Source organism: Anguilla rostrata, chromosome 2, assembly GCF_018555375.3.
Source record: "Anguilla rostrata isolate EN2019 chromosome 2, ASM1855537v3, whole genome shotgun sequence".
Classification (NCBI taxonomy): domain Eukaryota; kingdom Metazoa; phylum Chordata; class Actinopteri; order Anguilliformes; family Anguillidae; genus Anguilla; species Anguilla rostrata.
Genome location: NC_057934.1, coordinates 24343758 through 24365412, shown reverse-complemented (window position 1 = coordinate 24365412; position 21655 = coordinate 24343758). Strand labels below are relative to the sequence as shown.

At 42.4% G+C, this 21655-nt stretch overlaps 1 protein-coding gene across 3 annotated transcripts in view; it reads left to right on the top strand.

Moving 5' to 3' along the window:
- LOC135247647 (thyroid hormone receptor alpha-like) overlaps window positions 1-21655 on the top strand; it is a 139480-nt gene that overhangs the window by 106115 nt on the left and 11710 nt on the right. For all 3 annotated transcript variants that reach the window (XM_064321353.1, XM_064321355.1, XM_064321356.1), the window contains 5 exons: window positions 5221-5321; window positions 6266-6413; window positions 9453-9658; window positions 19044-19190; window positions 20577-20835. In XM_064321353.1, the coding sequence (XP_064177423.1) occupies window positions 5221-5321; window positions 6266-6413; window positions 9453-9658; window positions 19044-19190; window positions 20577-20835 (861 nt within the window). The remainder of the gene's footprint in view (window positions 1-5220; window positions 5322-6265; window positions 6414-9452; window positions 9659-19043; window positions 19191-20576; window positions 20836-21655) is intronic.

Genomic DNA, 21655 nt, shown 5'->3' with positions numbered 1-21655 from the left:
AGACAGTAACAAGGCTGCCCCCATAGCACAGGGAGGATGGGGGGGGGGGGGTGGGAGGTGGAGCATTCTTCCATTAGAACAATGTACTATAGCAGTGTGACTTAGGCTGGATTCACACCAGATCAGGCAATGCGGCACCCGCAGGGTTGTGCGGTAGTGTGGGCATGTCACTACATGGCCCATTTGTGTGACGTCATGTTGCGAACTTTAAGTTACATCCACTCCTGTCCGCTAAAAAAAAATGGACACAAACGCAAACCGAAGGAAGCTTCTTGCTATCGATATTTTGCAGCATAGACTGCCAGCCAGACGCAGACATCGAAGCTGGGTACACGAAATAAACCAAGCGAGGACACAGCTGGGTATCATCGTTTGGTCCATGAACTCCATAGTGCTAGGTACAATAAACTAACATGCAAGAACTGCTGAATAGCTAATCTTTTATACAGCTTAATTCCGACGTTCGGAATTGATATTTAGCTATTAATTATTGTTTCGGTACTTGTCCCATTACCCGGTACTGTCAAATCACAATGACGATTATAAAATTAAATCTTAGGAAATGAATCGCGTCAGTAATTCATCTGACAGTTGCTCGGTAAACAGCAGACTGCTACATGGTAATTTAAACAACTTACGTGATTGGCCACTGCAGTGTGACGTTGGGTTGCGTTCCGGCAAAAGTTGAATCTGGTTCAACTTTCTTGCCGCAGGCCGCTGCGTTTTTTTTCGGCAACCCGTGCGGTCCCAACTGCCACAGCCTAAACGCGCTACCCCCATTCAAATGGGAAGACTTCCATTTTTGCCGCATTGCCTGATCTGGTGTGAATCTGGCCTTAGCTTTGATCTCATTCACTCTGAAAGCATCCTGGCCTCTCAGTAGCCAGACCAGCTATTCTACATCCCTGTACTTTGTCTCACCCAAAAGACTTGGGCAGACGCACCCTCAGCCCTAATCCCTCAGCCTCTGTTTAAGTGCCGACGTTGACCAGGGCCGAGCACTCCCATGTCAGTTTCCCGAAATGGCGGGGTCACCCGTATGTCTTTACGACGGCTCATGGGATGGGAGGCATGGAGGCCACGGCGCTTGATTTATCACCGCCACGTTTGTTCGGGATATTTATCACACGAACGGGGGAAAAAGAAAGCTTTTTTGGGGGTGGCTTTCAACCTTCAAATGAAAATCCCGGCTCTCTTTCTTCTCGGGGGTGGAATTTGCGGAATGAGCGGCCGCTTGAAGCGTGAGGATTTGTGGAAGGGGGATCGAAAGAATCTGAGGGACACTGAGTCCGCTTGGAAGCCGTAAAACATATGGGTTCATCATCTGCTAAGCGCAGCTTGGACAGATGTGGAAGCACACCGGCTGCCAAGGCCCGTTTGGGGCCGATTAGCCCTGAAGTTGCGCGGGAAAGGTTTTGTCTTTTGGGGGGGCATGTGGTGTTTTTTTATGATTCGCCGAGCCTAGCATTCTTGTGATGAACAGTATTTTAAACATTAACTCCTTGGTGATTTTTATGTTTCTTTCACTACCCTCAGGTTTTTCCAGATTAAACAGGTTCACTCAATTGATAACCCCTCTTGCAACCCATCATTGGACTTTCCCTATCTGGAAATACCAAGTTTATGCCTTGATATGATATGGATTAGTTGGTAGGCCCTATTTTAGGAGGAAAAAAATATTTTTCTCTTACTAAAAAATGTATTCACTTGAGTATATCTCCAAAACCAAGTGTCAGCTCATATCATCTTACATTGCAAGAACAGCTTGTTTCATTGTTGGTCAGTTAGATGATTTGCGAGACACAAGTCTCCACTGCATAACAAAAAAATAAAACGATCCTACATTCAGAAATAAAAGTTATTCAACAGAGATTAAAGAGAGCATTTTATGATGCCAGTTGGCGGTGTTTTTATCAGGCAGCTTGATGGCTCATTTGGATAAAGCACTACGCTGTGCTGCGTGATAAGCCCCATGGTCGGATCCAGACTGTGCCTGTGCCGACTCTGGCCAGTTGCTCCATAAGGCACATTTGCTTTACCCAGGGTACGGGATGGTTCAGTTTATTATGGGTCCCCTTTTCATTGTCGATCAAGCGTCAGTGGACTGCATGCTAAAGCCACATATGGAAGGTTTCCACTTTGTGCAAGTTTAGCTGCCTTGTGAGAAGCCACTTGTTTCAGAGGAGAACCATGGTTGTGTACTCTCCTGAATCAGCATGGGGTTCACACATGAACAGAGCTGCAGTTGCAGATAATTGGACTGGAATAGGATATGTGGATATGCATACTTTGGGCTCCAAATTTCAATGAAAAAAAAAACTATTTTAATAATGACTGTATTATTAAATCCTTTGTAGGCTGACAAGTCTTGAGAGAAGCAATTTTTGAATTGGACTTTTTTTTGGCTTGTTGTAGAAATGTTGAAGCTGAATAGTTCAGACTCGTCTACACAGCTTTGGGGTTCACTGGGTCTGCTAACATTTCAGGTTTGTGGTAAAAGGAAATTACACAAACAAACAGCTCCTTTCCCTCCCCAAACCTGTAATGTTAGTAGACCCAGTGAACCCAAAAGCTGTATAGAGACGGAGGCTGAAGTTCTTTGTCTGGGGATGGAATGCTTTCCTGCGGCGCAGCCGGGAGGGAGCACGTAGCACACAGGCTCGGAAAGGAAAAGCCCATCAGTGAAACCATCAACACGGGAACTTGGACTAGGCGGAGACGGCCAGCATGTTGACGGAGCTTCGCGTATTGGCCCAGCCTCAAACTTATGCCCAAAACCTTAAAATTTTCCTCGGCGCTGCATAATATGCAATTTCCTGTGTCTTCAAGCCGCTTTGGCTAAGTTAAACATACTTACAAGCGACTGGAGAAAGCACAGGCTGTTCTGTACCTCCTTGCTGGCTAAATGTAGGAAAGACTTGAATTTGTACTTGAATTTCCCCAAATAGAATAGTCCTGCAGCGCTTTCAGACACTTAGCTCTGATTTGATTCGTACAGGATTTGATCTCCTTTGAGTGGCAGTTCCACAATGCTTTTTTGAGGCTCCTGAACGAGGTCTGTGGCAGGTGACCTGAGCCAACGTGAACCGCAAAAGCAGTCTCTTTTTCCCATAAGGGTTAATGAGGTATACAAGGCAGCGTACATGCACGCAGGACATGTGGGAGTTTACAGTCTTGCTCAACTAATTTAGTTTGACACAAGGTGAGCCCTGCTCTCTTTGTGAGGACACTCACCCTCATTTCCCCCCTAGAAATGTACACAAAATCCCCTTGATATTACATCTAATCCTATAGTATATTCTCGTCTCCCGAGGGAGGTGCTTGCATGGGCTGGGAAGGTTTCTTTTATGAATGTCTAAAGCCACTTGTAATTAGCTTACTGAGGCTGCTTCAAAGCCATTTTGAATATGTGTGTGTGTGTTTGTGCGTGCGTCTCTGTGTCTCTGAGTGTTTGCAGCATGTGGCTTTATGTGGGCGTGTGCAAGTCTGTGTCTGTATGTATGGATACACATGTATATGTGTATATGTGCGTGTCTTGTGTTGATGCTTGCGTGCTTGTTGCATATGTGTGCTCATGCATATATGTCTGTGTTTGTAAATGTACATACATGTGTATACATGTGTGTATGTGTATGTGTAACATATGTGTATCTAATGTGTGTGTATGTGTATGCCAGATTTGCTCTCTTGAATCCTTGACAAATCCTGCATTGATGTGCCTGGGAATGGAGATTTACCGTCAGCATTTGTCTGCCCCCCACCCCCCCATTCTCATGGGTTCTTTTGGGCAAAAGAGAAGCCCTCCCCCCCCCCCCTTAATCTTCTTTCTGTGCTGAACAGCTCTGAGGGCCGGTTTAAAGATTTTCTTGCATTGGTCCTTACCTGCAAAGGGAGCCTGTCATGATATGCATAGTCTATGCCCGTATTACAGTCCTGGCCATAGTGAGCCTATCACCATGATGATTGGCATCATTTGGATTTGCAGCAGGGTGACTTTTTCTGTCACAGTCCTGTGTGTAGCGAAGCACTTGCTCTGCCAGCTTCGTCACGCGGCTGTAGCAAGGCACTGCATAGGTGTCTGTACGTGTCACTTAGTTTACACCTCAGTGCTTTATGGTGGCTGCCATGTGTAAGAGCCATATGCTAAAAGAACATATGTTAAGAAGTGATTAAAGCAGTACTGCTACTGGCATCATATTACACATAGAACTTGAGCATCTTTCATAAAATGGCGATCTTGACAAAACAGAGCAGTCCCGGAAATAACCACATTCTTCATGTAACAATCACTCAGTAAGAATTATGTTAAATGAAAGCACAATGATTGTGATGTGATTTTGGTCAGATGGTCAGGTTTTTAAAAATGTTTTAATGCGTTATGTACACTCACCGGCCACTTCATTAGGTGACAGGAGTGGCACCCGGTGAGGTCTTCTGCTGCTGTAGCCCATCTGCTTCAAGGTTTGATGTGGTGTGTGATCAGAGATTCTCTTCTGCATACCTCAGTTGTAACGAGTGGTTATTTGAGTTACTGTTGCCTTTCTATCAGCTCACACCAGTCTGGCCATTCTCCTCTGATCTCTGCCATCAACAAGGCATTTTCGCCCAGAGAACTGCCGCTCACTGGATATTTTCTCTTTTTCGGACCATTCTCTGTAAACCCTAGAGATGGTTGTGCGTGAAAATCCCAGTAGATCAGCAGTTTCTGAAATACTCAAACCAGCCCATCTGGCACCAACAACAACCATGTTTATATTTGTGTGTATTTTTGCATGTGTGCATATGTGGTAGTGTGTGTGCGTGTGTGCGTTTGTGTGTGTGTATGTTCATGCACAAATGTGGTTGGGTTACTGTGTATAGCAGTGCCACTGTATACATGATTTTGTGTGTGTGTGTGTGTGTGTGTGTGTGTATGGGACACTATGTACAACAGTGGCAGTGTGTACATGATTGTGTGTGTGTGTGAGAACACGTGTGTGTGTGAGTGTGTGTGTGTATGGGACACTATGTACAATAGTGGCAGTGTGTACATGATTGTGTGTGTGTGAGTGTGTGTGGGGGGGTCGCTGTGTAAGCCAGTTACTTAGCAGGGTTGGTGCTGTGCTCCCTGTACTCCTGCTCTGTTACTGTTACACTTCTCTGAAAACCCTACCCCCCCCCCCCCCCCACTCATCCTTGGATGGTTCTGTCCACCCCTAGTTCTGAGCCTCTCTGTTCCAGGGTACATCCCCAGCTACCTGGAGAAGGATGAGCCCTGCGTCGTGTGCGGAGACAAGGCCACCGGCTATCACTACCGCTGCATCACCTGCGAGGGATGCAAGGTGAGCAGCCGTGCACAGACAGAGCCCCTGGGGTAGAGGCTGAGGCTGCCCGCTCTATTTTTACCAGCGCTCAAGCTGCACGCTTCCCAGAGAGACACACCTCCTCATAACGGCCTTATCTTAACTCAGAGGCAGGTGACTCCAGTCAAGCCCACCCACACAGTAAAATGCCCAGTGTTAATTCAACTCTGACAGTGTTAATTAAACTCTTAACAGATAATGTTTGGTCCCACTCTGGAATGCAGGACCAAATGTTATCTGTTAGGAGTTGAATTAACACCGTTAGAGTTGAATTAAAATGGGACTGCACGTAGATTTCTACAGACAACATGGCATGATGATTGCCCTCACGTTTGTGTGGGACCGGTCTGCGTTCGTCTTGGACAAGTCCAAGTGACAACCCCCCAATGACCCCCCCCCACACACACACACACACAACAGCCACCACCCACCACCCCCCACACACACACTCACGTGACTGTCAGCCTGAGACGCTTGGGATCTTCCAGCTCTTCTTTCATTTCCTTGCCTTTCTTTTTTTTTCTTTTTCAGTGTAATTGAGGTCAGTTCACTCACCGTGTGACAAAGGTTCTCCCATGTTTCTGAAGCGCGTCTTTAAGTAACAAGAACAAACCAGTGACAGTCATAGTTCATATTGTAGTGAACTGTACTCATATTGGCACCAGTTTTACTATCACCCTGTTCTCTCTCTGTATCCCTCTCTCTCCGACTCAATAAATACATTACATATTTTAAGAAAACTAGGAAGTGAAGCACCACAATTGGCAATAAACAAGAGGAAACTATATTCTATATCATATCACTTGTTAATAGGCAAGAATTTGATGTGGTTTCTCACTTGGAAGTTGCAATAAGCAATAAACATGAGTAAACAACATTGTTATATTTTGATTACAAGTTTTCCTCAACCTTTTCTGTCTCAGGGGTTCTTCCGACGCACCATCCAGAAGAACCTGCACCCGTCCTATTCCTGCAAGTACGATGGGTGCTGCATCATCGATAAGATTACCCGCAACCAGTGCCAACTGTGCCGCTTTAAAAAGTGCATCTCCGTGGGCATGGCCATGGACCGTGAGTGTCAACCCGCCTGCCTGGCGCTCAGATACATACGCCAAAGCGTAAAGTCAAAGAGAGTCAGAGGGAATAGGCCTGAACTCTTTTAGGAAATATAGCTTGCAATTACAGCCACATTGTGAATTTCTGGGGAATAATTATTGTCACTTTGTGAGTTTGTATGGATAATCATTGTCACTTTCTGAATGTGTTATAACATATATAGCATAATTATTGTCGTTTCCTGAATTTGTGTGGATAATTATTATCACTGGATATGGATAAGCACCAAAATATGTTGTAAGGAATAATGTTTTACAGTACATGGCTACACAACAGTAGCAATGGTGTGTGTACTTGGTCATATATGATGCATATCATAGTCCATTCATTTTCTATAAATTATGTATAGTATGTATATATCATATATTTATGGCATAGTACCAGAACACTTTGAAAAAAAACATTTAACTCACTTTTCTGATGCTTGCAACCACTTACTTGCAGCACAGTGCAGACACATGCAGATATAACACACAGCCTGATGCATCTGTGAATGTTGCTGCACAAATGCTGGCCTGTACGCACTTGCACGCATCACGCACATGGTCTGCCTTATGGCTGGGTCACCCTGTGCTTGCCCTCTGAAGCAGGTCAGACAAGAAACAGCTGGGAGCCCTGTATAACATCTGGAGACGAACCATGGCCCACCTGAGCCACAGCTCTCTCTCTCTCTCTCTCTCTCTCTCTCTTGCTATCTCTCTCTCTCTCTCTCCCTCTCCCTCTCACTCACTCTCTCTCTGCTGCTGCTCCTCTTTATTTCGCTCTCTAATTAGAATTAAATTCTTTGTAATGTTTCACTGTCGTCCAATGGTCTGCCACAGTGTTTTCTTATTTTAGGGCCAAATAGCAAGCCAGTTTGCTCAGATTTTTTGTCTCATTTTTGTAACTGTGAAGAAAACTCAATTCAAGTTTTTATTTTTTTTATTTGGTCAGCTCTGATTGCTTCTATTGGGTTGGTGCTGTCACAACAAATTTCATCCCCTTTACAAATTTCATCTCCCCTATTCACTTCCGGGGTTACGTTGTGCTGTTACATTGTGCCGATTGGTCAGATCTCTCTGTCCAAAGTATAAATAAGCTTTATTGGTATGACGTATATATATATATATATATATATATATATATATATATATACATATTGTAAAAACATGAGTACAGCAAACAATAAACATATGAACAGAATACAAATTTGTGTGTGTGTATGTGTGTGGTATTTCTGTACCTTAACTTGTGTAATGGCATGAGTAAATTAGGTGAAACAGTGAGTACAATAATTAATATTTAAAAAATATCTCTCTCTCTAGCAAGATTCATAGATCGCTAGCTAGCTAGCAAGAGAAATAAATAGTTCTCTTAGACTTTTACAAAAGCTTCTCTTCCTAGCTAGCCAGCTAGCTAGCGATCTCTCACTGTCGTTAGCAACCAGCAGAGAACGCTTGGAAACCACGCATGCAAGGTAGCGTCAAGTTGACGCTAACTTACGCATTAAGGGAACGTAACCGGAAACGTAACCCCGGAAGTGAATAGGGGAATGAAATTTGTAGGGGGGATAAAATTTGTTGTGACAGTGCCCTCCTGAGGCTGCATGATATTAGCAGGGTTTAGTGAACTGAGCCACGGGAATGAGGCGACTTTTCTGGGTACAGATCTTGGCAGCTCAAGGCCTTTTTACATGTCTCCAGAGTTAATTTTTGATAAACTACTGAGTTAATAAGTGATGTATTCTCCCCAACATTCTTTGTTATTTGCATCTGAACATGCAGGATATACGGCAGTATTTCTGTTGGGTGTTTGTCAGAAATGTCTTTTTTCATTACCAGGCTGCACACTTAATTTCCATACAGTGCAATTGATTCAATTACCAAGTTTTGTATTTTGAGCCTGAATTGACATATCTATTTTAATTCACCTTATAACACGGCATGCTGTGTATGCTTTTATTTAATTTCATTCACAGACAGGTTGAAGCTCCCTGTTGACCTGATCTTTAGTCTAGATTCTGCTGCAGCCTGTTTTCTGGGTGTGAATAATGTCATTTCTTTGTCAAGCAAAGTGAGGCCAGGGGCTGCCAATTGTTTCAATTTTGTGGTGAGTTCAGTAATGTGAATGTTGAGTGCAGTTGGGTTTAGGCAGCAGTCATTTCTTACCTCATGTCTCGCAATGAAGCATTTGGTTATTTTTTATTAATTTTTTTATTAATAAGTACTTGAGTAAAGAAGTAAAGAAGAGTACTTGAGTAAAGAAGTACTTGAGTCACTTAGTCAATCTTGAGCACAGAATTAATAACAATACTCATGCTACTCGTAATTAAAATTTGGTGTCGTAAACCTTCTCTCTCCACAACCATAACATTTGCTGTGGCGTGCTATAAGGTGAAAGACGGGCAACCAGATTGATTCCAGGTATAAAAGATAAGTGTTATGAGGAAAGGCTTGAGATGCTTGGACTTTTCAAGCTTAGTAAAAGTAGACTTAGGGGAGATTTGATTGAGGCTTTTAAATGTATTAAAGGGATTAACAAAGTGAACTACAGGAAATTATTCAAGTTGAGTTCGGTTAGCAGAACGAGGGGGCATAAATGGAAACTGGCAAAGGGTAAATTTCACACAGACATTAGGAAATATTTTTTCACACAGAGAGTGGTCAATGTGGGGAATAGCTTGCCTGGACATGTAGTGGAGGCAGAAACACTGGGGGTATTCAAGACCGGCTTGATACAGTGTTAGATACTATCTAGGTTTTAGGTAAACTAAGCATGAAGTACAGTTTAGTGGTAGGAATAGACAAGCAGTGTTGGGCTGAATGGCCTGTTCTCGCCTTACGTTATGTTATGTTATGTTATTTACTCTTTCTTCCTCTCTGTCCATCTCATCTATTTTTCTTCTCTCTCTCCTTATCTTTGCTTTTCTGTCACTTGCATCTCCCTCTTGCTTCCTGCTTCTCTTTCTCTCTCCTTCTGTAATTATACTTCCGTCTCTCTCTCCCTCGCCTTCAGTGGTGCTGGATGACTCGAAGCGGGTGGCCAAGCGGCGCCTGATCGAGGAGAACCGCGAGCGCCGGAAGAAGGAGGAGATGGTGAAGACCCTGCAGAACCGGCCGGAGCCCAGCAGCTCGGAGTGGGAGCTGATCCGCATGGTGACGGAGGCGCACCGCCACACCAACGCCCAGGGCTCCCACTGGAAACAGAAGCGCAAGTTCCTGGTGAGGGATATCGCTCCGTCTGTCCGCCATACGTCTGGCTGCCTTCTACATGCCTGTCGTTTGTCTGCTACATGCCTGTGTGTCTGTCTTCTACATGCCTGTCTGTTTGTCTTCTACATGCCTGTCTGTCTGTCTTCTACATGCCTGTCTGTTTATCTTCTACATGCCTGTCTGTTTGTCTTCTACATGCCTGTCTGTCTGTCTTCTACATGCCTGTCTGTTTATCTTCTACATGCCTGTCTGTTTGTCTGCTACATGCCTGTCTGTCTGTCTTCTACACACCTGTCTGTTTGTCTTCTACATGCCTGTCTGTCTGTCTTCTACATGCCTGTCTGTTTGTCTGCTACATGCCTGTCTGTTTGTCTGCTACATGCCTGTCTGTGTGTCTTCTACATGCCTGTCCGTTTGCTTCTACATGCCTGTCTGTCTGTCTTCTACATGCCTGTCCGTTTGTCTTCTACACACCTGTCTGTCTGTCTGTCTTCTACATGCCTGTCTGTCTGTCATCTGGTCCGGAGTGGGACCAAATGTTATCTGTTAGAGCTGAATTAACACTGGACATTTGACTGTGTGTCTGTCCTGCACATTCCTGTCTTGGGTCAATGCTGGCAGCAGTACTGCTGGAGCAGTGGAGTTGCACAAATGAGTTTATTTTTCCAGTGATTTCAATAAAACAGATGTGTGAAAGAAAGCCATTTCTGAGCATGCAACTAAAAATAGAACACCCTTCTTTTTTTGTGCTGTAATTTCATGTACTAGAAATGAGTGGTACAAGCACTTTTTAACCAGTGCCTCCTCTTTCATCTAACTGCAGCTGAAGTGTTTTCCAATTTCCAAATCAGGGTGCAATGGTGGGGCCAGTATTAATTCACAATGAGCAGAACAATAGAACTGCTGATGCAGAACCCGGTAAAAACAATGTACACTTCAGTGAAGCAGCAACTTAATTGTTGACGGATTTTGTGTTGTGGTTTGTGGTAGAAGCTAGAGACGAGAGTATTTGTTGTCTGACCTTTGGGTGCAGATTTACTGATGATAGCACTAATTAGCATCATGGATGCAGTAAATTGTATACCTGTATGTTTTCCATTTGGTGGGGACTTGGGTATCCAGTTACATAAATGAACACAGCCGCAACAAGTTCATTTCAATAGCACATCGCAGATCTCGAGGAAACAACAATTTAACATGGAATTTAATTCCGAAGAGATCTTTGAATTAGAGGTCTTTGCACAGAATTCAGCCTTCACTGTCCATGATCGTCACTGAAAAACAATTGCATCAATTGGGGAGCTGACAGAAAAAATGTTCAAATTACATCCCTATTAACAATGGTTTTATTTTTGGTTAAAGCTGTGTGCAGCAACGTTTCCTATAATTTTGCTCGATAAAGGCTTTGTGAGACAAACTGGGTCCCCAAGGAGGGTGGTAACATAGGATAGCAAATCTACTTCAAAAAACAACTGTGAAACTGATCAGATGCAACTCTACTACTTGGTTCTAACTACAGCAACCTAATTGGGCATCAAATCCAGCTGTCTTCCCACCCCCTCCATTTTATTTCTGAATGTGTGTGCCCTTCAAAACAGCTTAACATGGCTAGTCCAAATGTGAAGTCATGACGAATATTGAGACATATTGAGTAGACAGTACGGATGGATGAGAAGAGAGGTTGAATTAATATTGTACCTATCTTTATTTGATGAGGAGAGCTTAAAGAAGAGGAGAAATTAAGAACAAAATGTTCTGCTTTTTTAAGCTTGCGCTCTTAATTATCCTTAGCTTTTTACCTCACTAGCTTGTTTCATAGATGCAGTTACAATATCTAAATTAAAGTTATTTGTCAGTCTCACTCATTGAAGTTTTGTCCTTTGTAGATTTTGGAAGTATTTCCATCCCAGGTGAATATTTGCAAAAATATGTGTGTGAGTGGTGACTCTCCACTTTAACAACATCATAATTCTACATGAATATTTGATATGACAGTCATAAAGGTATACAGATCAGTGCAAATATTATTGTCATGTTTGTTCTGGCACCAAATTGCTATTTACTTTTTAAATAGTTAATGTATAAGAATCGAAGCCCTACTGTGTCTTCACCCTACACTGAAAAGTTTAGATGTATCAAATTTAAGGTTTATCAAAGGTTTATATACACTATTAACCTACTGTTAGGTGAAAGTCCATTGTCAACTTGTCTGTCAACTTTGTGACACATTGATAGAGCAGTAACCCCAACATGTAGGTGAACAGGAACACGCTTCTTTTGTCATCAAATAATGTGCAACATACAAAGGCCCCAAAGGCATTCAGTTGTCAGTTTGTTACGGTTTAGGAACTTTGGGATATTAAAATAGTGAATTTTGTGCTTCTGCAAGGTTATCAATGTGATATTTCAAGCATCGAGGAAGCACACTATAGTGGCCAAGAAGTGGAAAGCACAACTGCATTACACAAAAAAAGAACAAATTAGGAATCACAACAACAAATTTCAAAACAGATGAAAACTCAACTGTATTTTCTAAAACAAATGAACAAACCAGAAATCACAATGACATTTCAAAAAACAAATAGGCAAAACCATAAGCAAAAAGACATTTCACAAAACGCAACAGCAAAACAGAAACCAGAAAAGGGCGCTGCAAGCATTGTCATTGCTAATTGGATGTCTACGATGTCACTCTGGGATAAAATTTGTCTGTCTTACTCGTCAACTATGTAACATCTTGAGTCCACCTATATGTTTCATCTTTTCTGCTAGATTTCTTTGGTCTGTCTGTTCAGGTCCTTCCTTTATACCAGTGCTTGGGTATGGAGGAATAAATGTGCCAAAATTAAATAAATAATTAAATAACTAAATGTGGAATTAAATAAATAAATAAATAAATACTTAATTTTATTTTAAAATAATTAAATAATTACCACCTCATGGCTATTTAATTATTTAATTATTGTTGTTTTTCCGAATGGCTTTTTTAATTTCATAATGACACTTTTCGGAATGACGTATTTCCGAATGGCATTTTTATTATCAAACTCTCTTTTTCATTTCATAATGATACTTTTCAAAATGGTAAGCCCTCCTGTCAATGAATATGAGCGGGACTGGACCTGCCCACTGTTTGGGTAATCTTTTGCAATTGATTACTTGGTCTTGTTCTGAGCAGCGCTGGTGGAGTCCATGGAGGTTCTTATGTAGGCTATATGGTGGAATCTATGGGCTGGTAGCTAGTTTGCTAACTATGCTCGTTTCAATGCTATAATGAAATATTTGGATCAGAGGAGCAGATTAATGCATCTACTGACTATATGATGCAGATGTTTTTTGTACATGACACGAAACTAGCTTTCTAGCTGCGGTTAGTGCGGAGATAGTCCTGCTGGCAGGACCTATGAGTGGGGTGGCTGCAGTGGCCTTTGCTCCACTGGCTTGCTAGTTAGTTAATAAGCAATTAATTCATCATCAGAGTTGTCTTGCCATTTTGAAAATTGTCATTATGAAAAGAAAAAGGGAGTTCAGAAATAAAAACGCCATTCGGAAGTACGTCATTCGGAAAAGTGCCATTATGAAATGAAAAAAGCCATTCGGAAATACAACATGAAATAATTAAATAGCCATGAGTTGGGAATTATTTAATTATTTTGAAATAAAATAAAGTATTTATTTAATGATTTATTTATTTGTTTGTTTATTTATTTTTTTATTTATTTAATTCCACATTTATTTATTTAATTATTTATTTAATTTTGGCACATTTAGTCCAACATACTTGGGTCACATGTCTTCTCCATTCCATGAAATAGATCCTTCGTTTTTCTAGTCAGTGTGGATTCTGAAAAAAACTTAATTCTGTCTCTTTTAGATAATCAACAGGTAATGATAATGTTACATTAATACTTCCATAGCTGTGGAAGAGCCCTGGTTGCTTAGTTAAATCCTGTACCTAGAAGCCAGGAGGTGTACTTGTTTGTGACCTGTCACCTGGGTGTTCCAGTAGAGGATAATGAGATGCACACACCAGAGGCATCACCTGTTGACAGGGGAAGCCAGCAAGAGGCATGTCCCTAGGAAGTAGGTGTTTCCTAATGAGATGTTTCCTAGCAACAGGTGAAATATGCACAAGAAGAAGGTGGGGCTTGCTTTCCTATAGGGCAGGGGTCAAGGTTGAATTTTCAGACAAAGGCTGAACGGCATTGTGGGTACTGGGCTAAACAGAAGAGGATGGAAACAGTCCCTGGCCCACTAATTTCACCCAGGAGAGTTCTCAGCCAAACGACAGTTATTTCTACGGGTGCATCTGCATGCAAAGTGTTTAATTAGCTGACAGAATGTTCACCTGTGGGCAGGATAAAGACCTGTTACCATGTCACATAGCCTCTGGTAGTACACAGGTAGTGAACAAAACATCCCTGAAACATCAGATAAGTACTCCAACAGTGAATGGTTCTGGTTGTTCCATAATGGTGTTGGCCACTTTTCCTGGTGTATTTATATCTCAGGCAAACTTGATGGCAGTCAAGACTCAGGGTGCAGACCTTAATGCTTGATTCGCTCAAGTCAGATTTCTTTTGACTCACCGTTCATATTCATTTTCAAAAAGCAACCCAACAGCACTGCCAGTACAGAATTATGACGACATTAATGCCCATGAATGCCCTCTGTACAATCATGATTGAGGGTATACCCCACCCAACTGGTGTGCTAAATGTGTTTTGTGGACTAAAACAATCAAATTTCTCATGCAAGTCAATTTACATCCACAAATTGATCCACAGCACAAATCGTAAGTGAAAATATGTGACTCCATTGGAATTGCGAATAGGAGTTGTTTTAACTGTAGTTTCAAAATAGCCAAAATAGCAAGGGCACACAACTCCTAACTCCTGGAGGTTCGGTCTGGGTGCTGGTTTTTATTCCAACCAATAACCTTCATTTTAGTTTTCTGACAGCTTTATAATCTACACTGATTCACTCCTGTACTGCAGCACAGATAACATGTGGCTGTAGTTGATGTTTATACAAATGCCAAATCATCATATGATTGAGCTAATTAAATAATTAAGAGCAGAAGTTAGCTCAAAATCCTGAAATGGATTATCCAGTGTTACACACCCCTGTCTAAGAGGCAATGAGAGTTCATCTCACCCATTTTTTTCCTGCACAAAAGTGTCTTTCAATATATTAATACCCCTGTCCTCGGGACACAAGGTTGTCTATATAACATGGCCTGCCTGTCCAAATCAAGCACATGCTGGATATTTGGGAATGTTCTGGAATGATGCCTGTGACAGTATTTGTCAGTATAACTAAACATTAGCGAAACATTGTTGTTTTCATCTTAAGAAATTGCAGACATCTACTCAGGTCATGCAGGCTGTACTGGCCAAACATAGTGCTTAAACACCCTACTAAAGACATATTAGGATTTTTAGTTTTGCTGTGGTCTTCTGTATACAATCAAAGAAATCTTCTCCTCGGTCCTCAACCCCACCCACTCACCTCCGTTGAGGGTAAGAACCACCCTTGAGCATAGCAAACGTAGCTAGCTGGATATATAGAGGTAACATTACTTAAATGTCCATCAGAAAACATGCCACCTCTGTTGCTTTTCATTCCCTAGGTCAGGGGTGCCCAGTCCTATTCCTGGAGATCTACAGTCCTGTAGGTTTTCACTCCAAATCAAACAAAGCGCACCTCATTCAACAGCTAGAGATCTCGTTCAGCTGATAATTGGTAGAATCAGGTTTGCCAAATTAGGGTTGAAATGAAAACCTACAGGATGGTAGATCTTCAGGAGCAGGATTGGATACCCCTGCCCTAGGTGAATGTCAGCTGTTGCCATCAAGGAAAAGGTTGACACTGATTTTTTAATGTGCCCTGTTGGTTTGTTGTTTGAAGTATCCAGGTACAACGCTTCACTGAAACCTGATACCACCCCACAGGCTATGTAACCAGACCCACCCCCTCCCCACACAGAAAAGAGCGTCACACCCAAAAACATCCCAAACGTTTCCTAGAAGTAATACTGGCAGTGAAGCATGGATTCAGCAAATATGCACAAAGACGGAGATTGCCAGTGCATAGATCTGTCTGAGCATGGTTGTTATTTTGTTATATTTTCTAGGTAGAAATCCTGCATACTATGCCTTTAAGTGTCTATACACTGTAACTGGGGAACTAAAAATTATAATGTTAATTAGAAGCCTGATTTCCCCAAGTGTGCCCTAGGATATATTGGCAGTCTGTCCAGGTGGTAGTCCTGTCTCACCCAATGCACGCTGGGATAGGCTGCAGCACCCACTGCGACCCTGCCTAGGATAAGTTGGTATATGGGTGGATGGATGATTTTCCTGAAAAATTCTTATTTTAGGAGTCGAAATATTTTGTGAATTAAAATTACATGGAGCATGTAATGCCATTACTAGTATACTTTCCTCAATACTAAATAATGCATGCATAGTTCGGATTCACAGTCTTATTGCTCTTACTCGTGAGTTTCGAGTCCAATTCAGGTGATCACTTAAATTTTAAATTTTGTTTGAGATTCTTCTCGTCCTTGTCACTGATAGCTGAGGTATGAAGCGAGTTTTGTTTGAGTACTCATTTACAGTTAACTGCACTGACCAGGTTTGCTAACAGTGATGTTTCTGGCCAGGGCTAGTATGAATTTATTATTTTATTTTTTTTCAATAAACCCTCATTGGAAAAATAATCTTTCATTACAGGCAGGCATTTAGCAGACGCCCTTATCCAGAGCGACTTACACAACATTTTACATAGCATTTTACATTGTATCCATTTATACAGCAGGATACATACTGAAGCAATGCAGGTTAAGTACCTTGCTCAAGGGTACAACGACAGTGCCCTACCCAGGAATAGAACCTATGACCTTTTGGTTTTGGTTTTTTATTGAAAAAATGTTTAGGTGCTTGAAATCAAATACTGTGCATTTAGAGATTGCCTTTTATATAATACATGCAAAAGTATTTGATTTTGTTATCATGCTGATACCTTTGAAATGTTATCTACTTGTGAATGTATTTTCAATTGCAGTCTTAAATTAATCTGTGAGTGGAAGTGAGGATGGTGAGAGGGGACTGGGTATGTGGTCCTGGGGGAATCGTGCTGTACACATGGTTTTGGCGCACAGACCACAAGGAATTCCACGGTTGCAGGAGTAAAATTCACTTTGTAGACAAACCTTGAAAAGCATTAGCATTGTGCATAGGTGCTTGTACATTCTTTTTTAAATTTCATTTCTAAGATCACTGGGTTTAGTCTGGATTCTTCGGACTAAAACCAGTGATCTTAGAAATGAAATTTGCACACAACAAACATGCTCTTATCAAGAATTGAAACACCATAAAGTGCTGTCTCACCTTGAACTCTTCTCATGAACATAAACTTGAAATGCATGCAGACACATGCTCCCATACCTTTTTCTGTAACTATTCTCTCTCTCTCTCTCTCTCTCTCTTTCTCTCTCTCTCTCTCCCCCTCTCTCTCTTTCTGTCTGTCTGTTACATATGCACACACAATGAGAACTGTTGCAGCTGCAGTGGTAACAATGAGAAACTGTCCAGAGATTCCTTCTTTCCCACATATGTGCTGTAAACCTGCTAGTTTAAATGTTACTGACCATTATGAGTGTTATCTAAGCATAAAAATCCTAAACTAAGAATTGTGGTCGGGGTATTTCAGCCAGTATAGAAACAGGGATATCATAAATTGCTGCATTGCACTTTACAGTCCAGGACTACTGCAAAAAGAACCATAAATATTTCAGCAAAAGTAGATAACCTGGCACTGTGAGATAGACTAAAACAATACTGATAGGCCTTAATGCCCAGATAAGTCTCTGTGTGGTCTTGTTGACAATTTTAAAAATGGGAAGTTTCTTTAAAGGGGGGTGGGTAGTTCCAGATATGCTGTTTACTGCATGGGGAAATCAGAAGTTAGCTGTAGCATCTGTGTTTGTAACTCCTCCACCCTGTGCCCATAGCATGCTGTGCTTCTCAAGTTGGGCGGTCAGAGCTGCGAGCCCAATGTTATGAGGGAGGACGCCAGATGCACCAGATGTGATTGCAGTCTGTTTAAGCCCAAGAGCAGTTTAGCGGAGGATGAGCTGAAGAGGACAAGAGGGGGGAGGGGGGATAGCCTGAACAGCAGTGCACTCACACAGAAACTGCCATATGCATATTGTAGGGCCAGGTGAACGCTCACTCAAAATGGCAGAACTGCGTATGAATTTTCAAAATGTTTATCCAATCAGAGGACACGAACCTGGGTCACTCACTTGGGCATTTCAATCTCAGGAAAAGAGTGTTTGAGTTAGTGTCTTCCTTCATCGGGTAGGCTTTGAAGGAATGTCCATATTGGTTCCTCTGATCCCAGACTGGCCTGATGCCCTGCTCTGCCTCACTCTGGTCCGTAAAATGGACCCAGCTTTTCTCACGACCTCCCTGTTTCCTTTTAATTTGTCGCTGCTTTCGGCCGTGCTGGGGAAAAAGGCAATTCAGCTCAACTGGCACAACTGAGTTTTTGAATGAGGAAAGTAGGTGTAATCAGCGCAGGCTTTTAGCAGTAATATCTCTCCCTCTTCTAATCAAATTATCTCAAATTGCCGTGATTGTAGAGCTACTTTAGTACTGAGGCGCTGAAGTTTTTTTTTTTTTTTTGACTTCAACCTGCGATGGTTATGTGATACAGTCATTTCCCTCAGCCATTATTTGCTTAGCAGAAGGAAAAAATGTCTCATTTATGTAAAATGGCGACTATTTTTAAAAACCAGATCTCCACTCACGCAAGGGAGCTCCTCACAGTCACAGACGTGGCCCTTTCATCTGTGACTCTCACTGTGCAGTTGCTGTCTTGTGTTTTATAATGATTATCTGCTAGCCACATGGAAGTTTCAGTAGACCTACACATATAAGTGTGCCTATGTTTTTGGCTGGACCGCAACAGCGGGGCCAGCCCTACAAACGCGAATGTCTGTGACTGAGTGAGTGACTGAGTGAGTGAGTGATGAAGTTACACCATTGGTCGGCTGGATCACATGTGTTAGGTCCAGCCATATACTAGGTTTTAACTTGGTCTTGTTCTTTCTCTCTCTCCCAGTGAGCAAAAGTCAGAATCTAGGTCTCTAGAAGGGTGGAAATGTAGGTAGAGATGTTTTGACATGAATGGACGCGGTTAACCTCAGTAAAGCTCAGGATATAGCCTGGCTCCATCCTAGTCGGCTATAAAACTAACTTTTCAACCAAATGTAGATGGGTTTTCACCTGAATGCCTGAAGGGCATTTCATTGACTTTACACAAACTTTTCACCACAAAAAATGTTCACTGGGCTCTCTCGCTTTTTCTTTCTTTCTCTCTGTAGCCAGAGGACATTGGGCAGTCCCCAGTGGCGCCCACATCAGATGGGGACAAGGTGGACCTGGAAGCCTTCAGCGAGTTCACCAAGATCATCACCCCAGCCATCACCCGCGTCGTCGACTTTGCCAAAAAACTGCCCATGTTCTCCGAGGTGTGCCTGCATTCACCTTTGCTCTCGCTTATGCAATATTTGCCTGGTCCCTGATCTGTGATTTTTCCCTGTGTTCGAGCCACAGGCCCAATTACAACAGACCCATCATATTGTAGATCAGAATTGGAAACATTCTACTCATAAGTACAGTGCTCTCTTGTGCTTAGCCACTTCACAATTCTGATTGAAGTTATGAAGAACTGTTGATCAAATTGAGGACTGACTGCTCTGGCCAAATATGCAGTGCTCTTCGTCCTTAGAGCTCACCCAGAATATAAATTCTATTCTATTGCTATTTAAGGCACTGGAGACCTTTTACCTCAGAATTGTAACAGTAAAACCTTAGTATGGGATTTTGGGAATTAAAGTGGAAGGCTGATCAGCCACAAGAGTGTGGACATTAAGCAGGCAAACAGGATAAACCAATCACATTTGCTATATTAATCATCAATACAATAACAGGTTAACCAGCTGTAGAGCTGTCTCATAGATATCTGCATGTGCACGGGAACCTTAGCCCATAAAGTACATTTTTTCCTCTTTACATTATAACATGATCTGAACATAATCCAGATTTGTGGTGCATATCCTGAGGATTAGCGATACAGAAGGGAAAAAAATGAAATATTGCTCATTTTGTTTGTATGACTTGTGTGCCTGTGGTGTTTTCTGGGCACCCTGCCTTCTGAATTTCTTTCTATAAGTTTGTTCTCCCTACATCTAAAAACAGTCCAAAGAACAGCTCTGGTGCTTTTCTGTTGCACTTGTTGTCTCAGTGGTGCAATTGTAATTTGAAATACCTTGTGAGGACAAAAATAGGGCCCCTCTTTCTTCTCATGTCCACTTTTTGGGTCCTCTCGTTTTTTCCTTCTGAACTTGTGTCTGCGTTTCTCTCTGCTAATCTCTATGCATGTGTGATGTGTTCTCTGCTCTAATGGTCATATTTGTGTATTTGTGCTCGCTGTTGTGTGGTTGAATGTAAATTCTGCATCACTGTGCCGGTGAACTTGCTGGAGTGTGTGGTTATTTATGCTCATCTTTATTCCAGCTGTGTCCTTAAGTATCTGTAAGCCAAATGGGCTAATGAGGGTGCTGTGACTGGGTGCTATTATCATCATAATTGCTTTTCGTAATTTTTGTCACCATAATTATTGTGCTTATTTTGCATGAGAGTGCTTGGCAATTTTGAATAGAACTGGTCATGTGAATAGGAACCAGGGTTAGATATATAACGAGAGACAGTTTAGCAAACCACTGCCTCGAGGGGCCACTGGACATGTGTGTGTGCGCGTTTGTGCGTGTGTGTGCGTGTGTGAGAGAGAGAACAAGAGAAAGAGAGAGAGAGAGCAAGTGTAAGTGCACTCACTGGTGCACTACCCCCAATAGCTGCCTTGTGAAGACCAGATCATCCTCCTGAAAGGCTGTTGCATGGAGATCATGTCCCTGCGGGCGGCCGTGCGCTACGACCCCGACAGCGAGACGCTCACCCTGAGCGGTGAGATGGCCGTCAAGCGCGAGCAGCTGAAGAACGGTGGCCTTGGGGTGGTGTCCGACGCCATCTTTGACCTGGGCAAGAGCCTGGCGCAGTTCAACCTAGACGACACAGAGGTAGCGCTGCTACAGGCCGTGCTCCTCATGAGCTCAGGTGAGTGGGCGTGGCCTTCGAGGAGGGCGTGGCCCATCTGGGAAGGTGAGGTGCTGATTCTACAGATCCACCTGATACTCAGCAGAGGCCCATTTTGTAGGCCAGTACCGATGCCCGAATTTATGCAAGCAGGAAGGCCTATGGGCCGATATTTACTGATTAAGGGCCTGATTTACTATCCTTTTTACCTTTACCTTTTAGTAAATAAGATGACCAATGATTGGGCGTGGTATTTGTTTTGCACTAATCACTGGTTGTGTTCTTGGTTTTGTGTGTGCTAAAAAGTGTAGCATTTGTTAAACGTCATAGTAATTCAAATATTTCTAAATATAAAACCTTTTTTGGCTGGACTGCAACAGCGGGGCCAGCCCTACAAACGTGAATGTCTGTGACTGAGTGAGTGATGAAGTTATACCATTGGTCGGCCGAGTTATGAAGTCACACCATTGGTTGGCCGGTCCAGCCATATACTAGGTTTTGACCTGGTCTTGTTTAATATCACCCTTCTTAACTTTGGAGGTCCCTGGATCAGAAACCGTTGAAAACCCCTTCCCTAGTCAAAAAAGGTTGAAAATACCTAAACTGAATGTAGAACATGAGAAAGTATGCCAGATATTGTCCACTGTAGGAGGAGAGAAGAATGATTCATAGTGGAGTTGTGTTCATGTGACACCTGTGAAGTACTGCAGTATACAGCACTGCCAAGACATAATATTCAGTGTACACAAATGTATTAATTAGTAGATTTATCTTGGCATGAGGTGTGGTCAATGATCTCTCTCATTCTATGAACAATCAGTTTTTTAAGCGATATCACTTG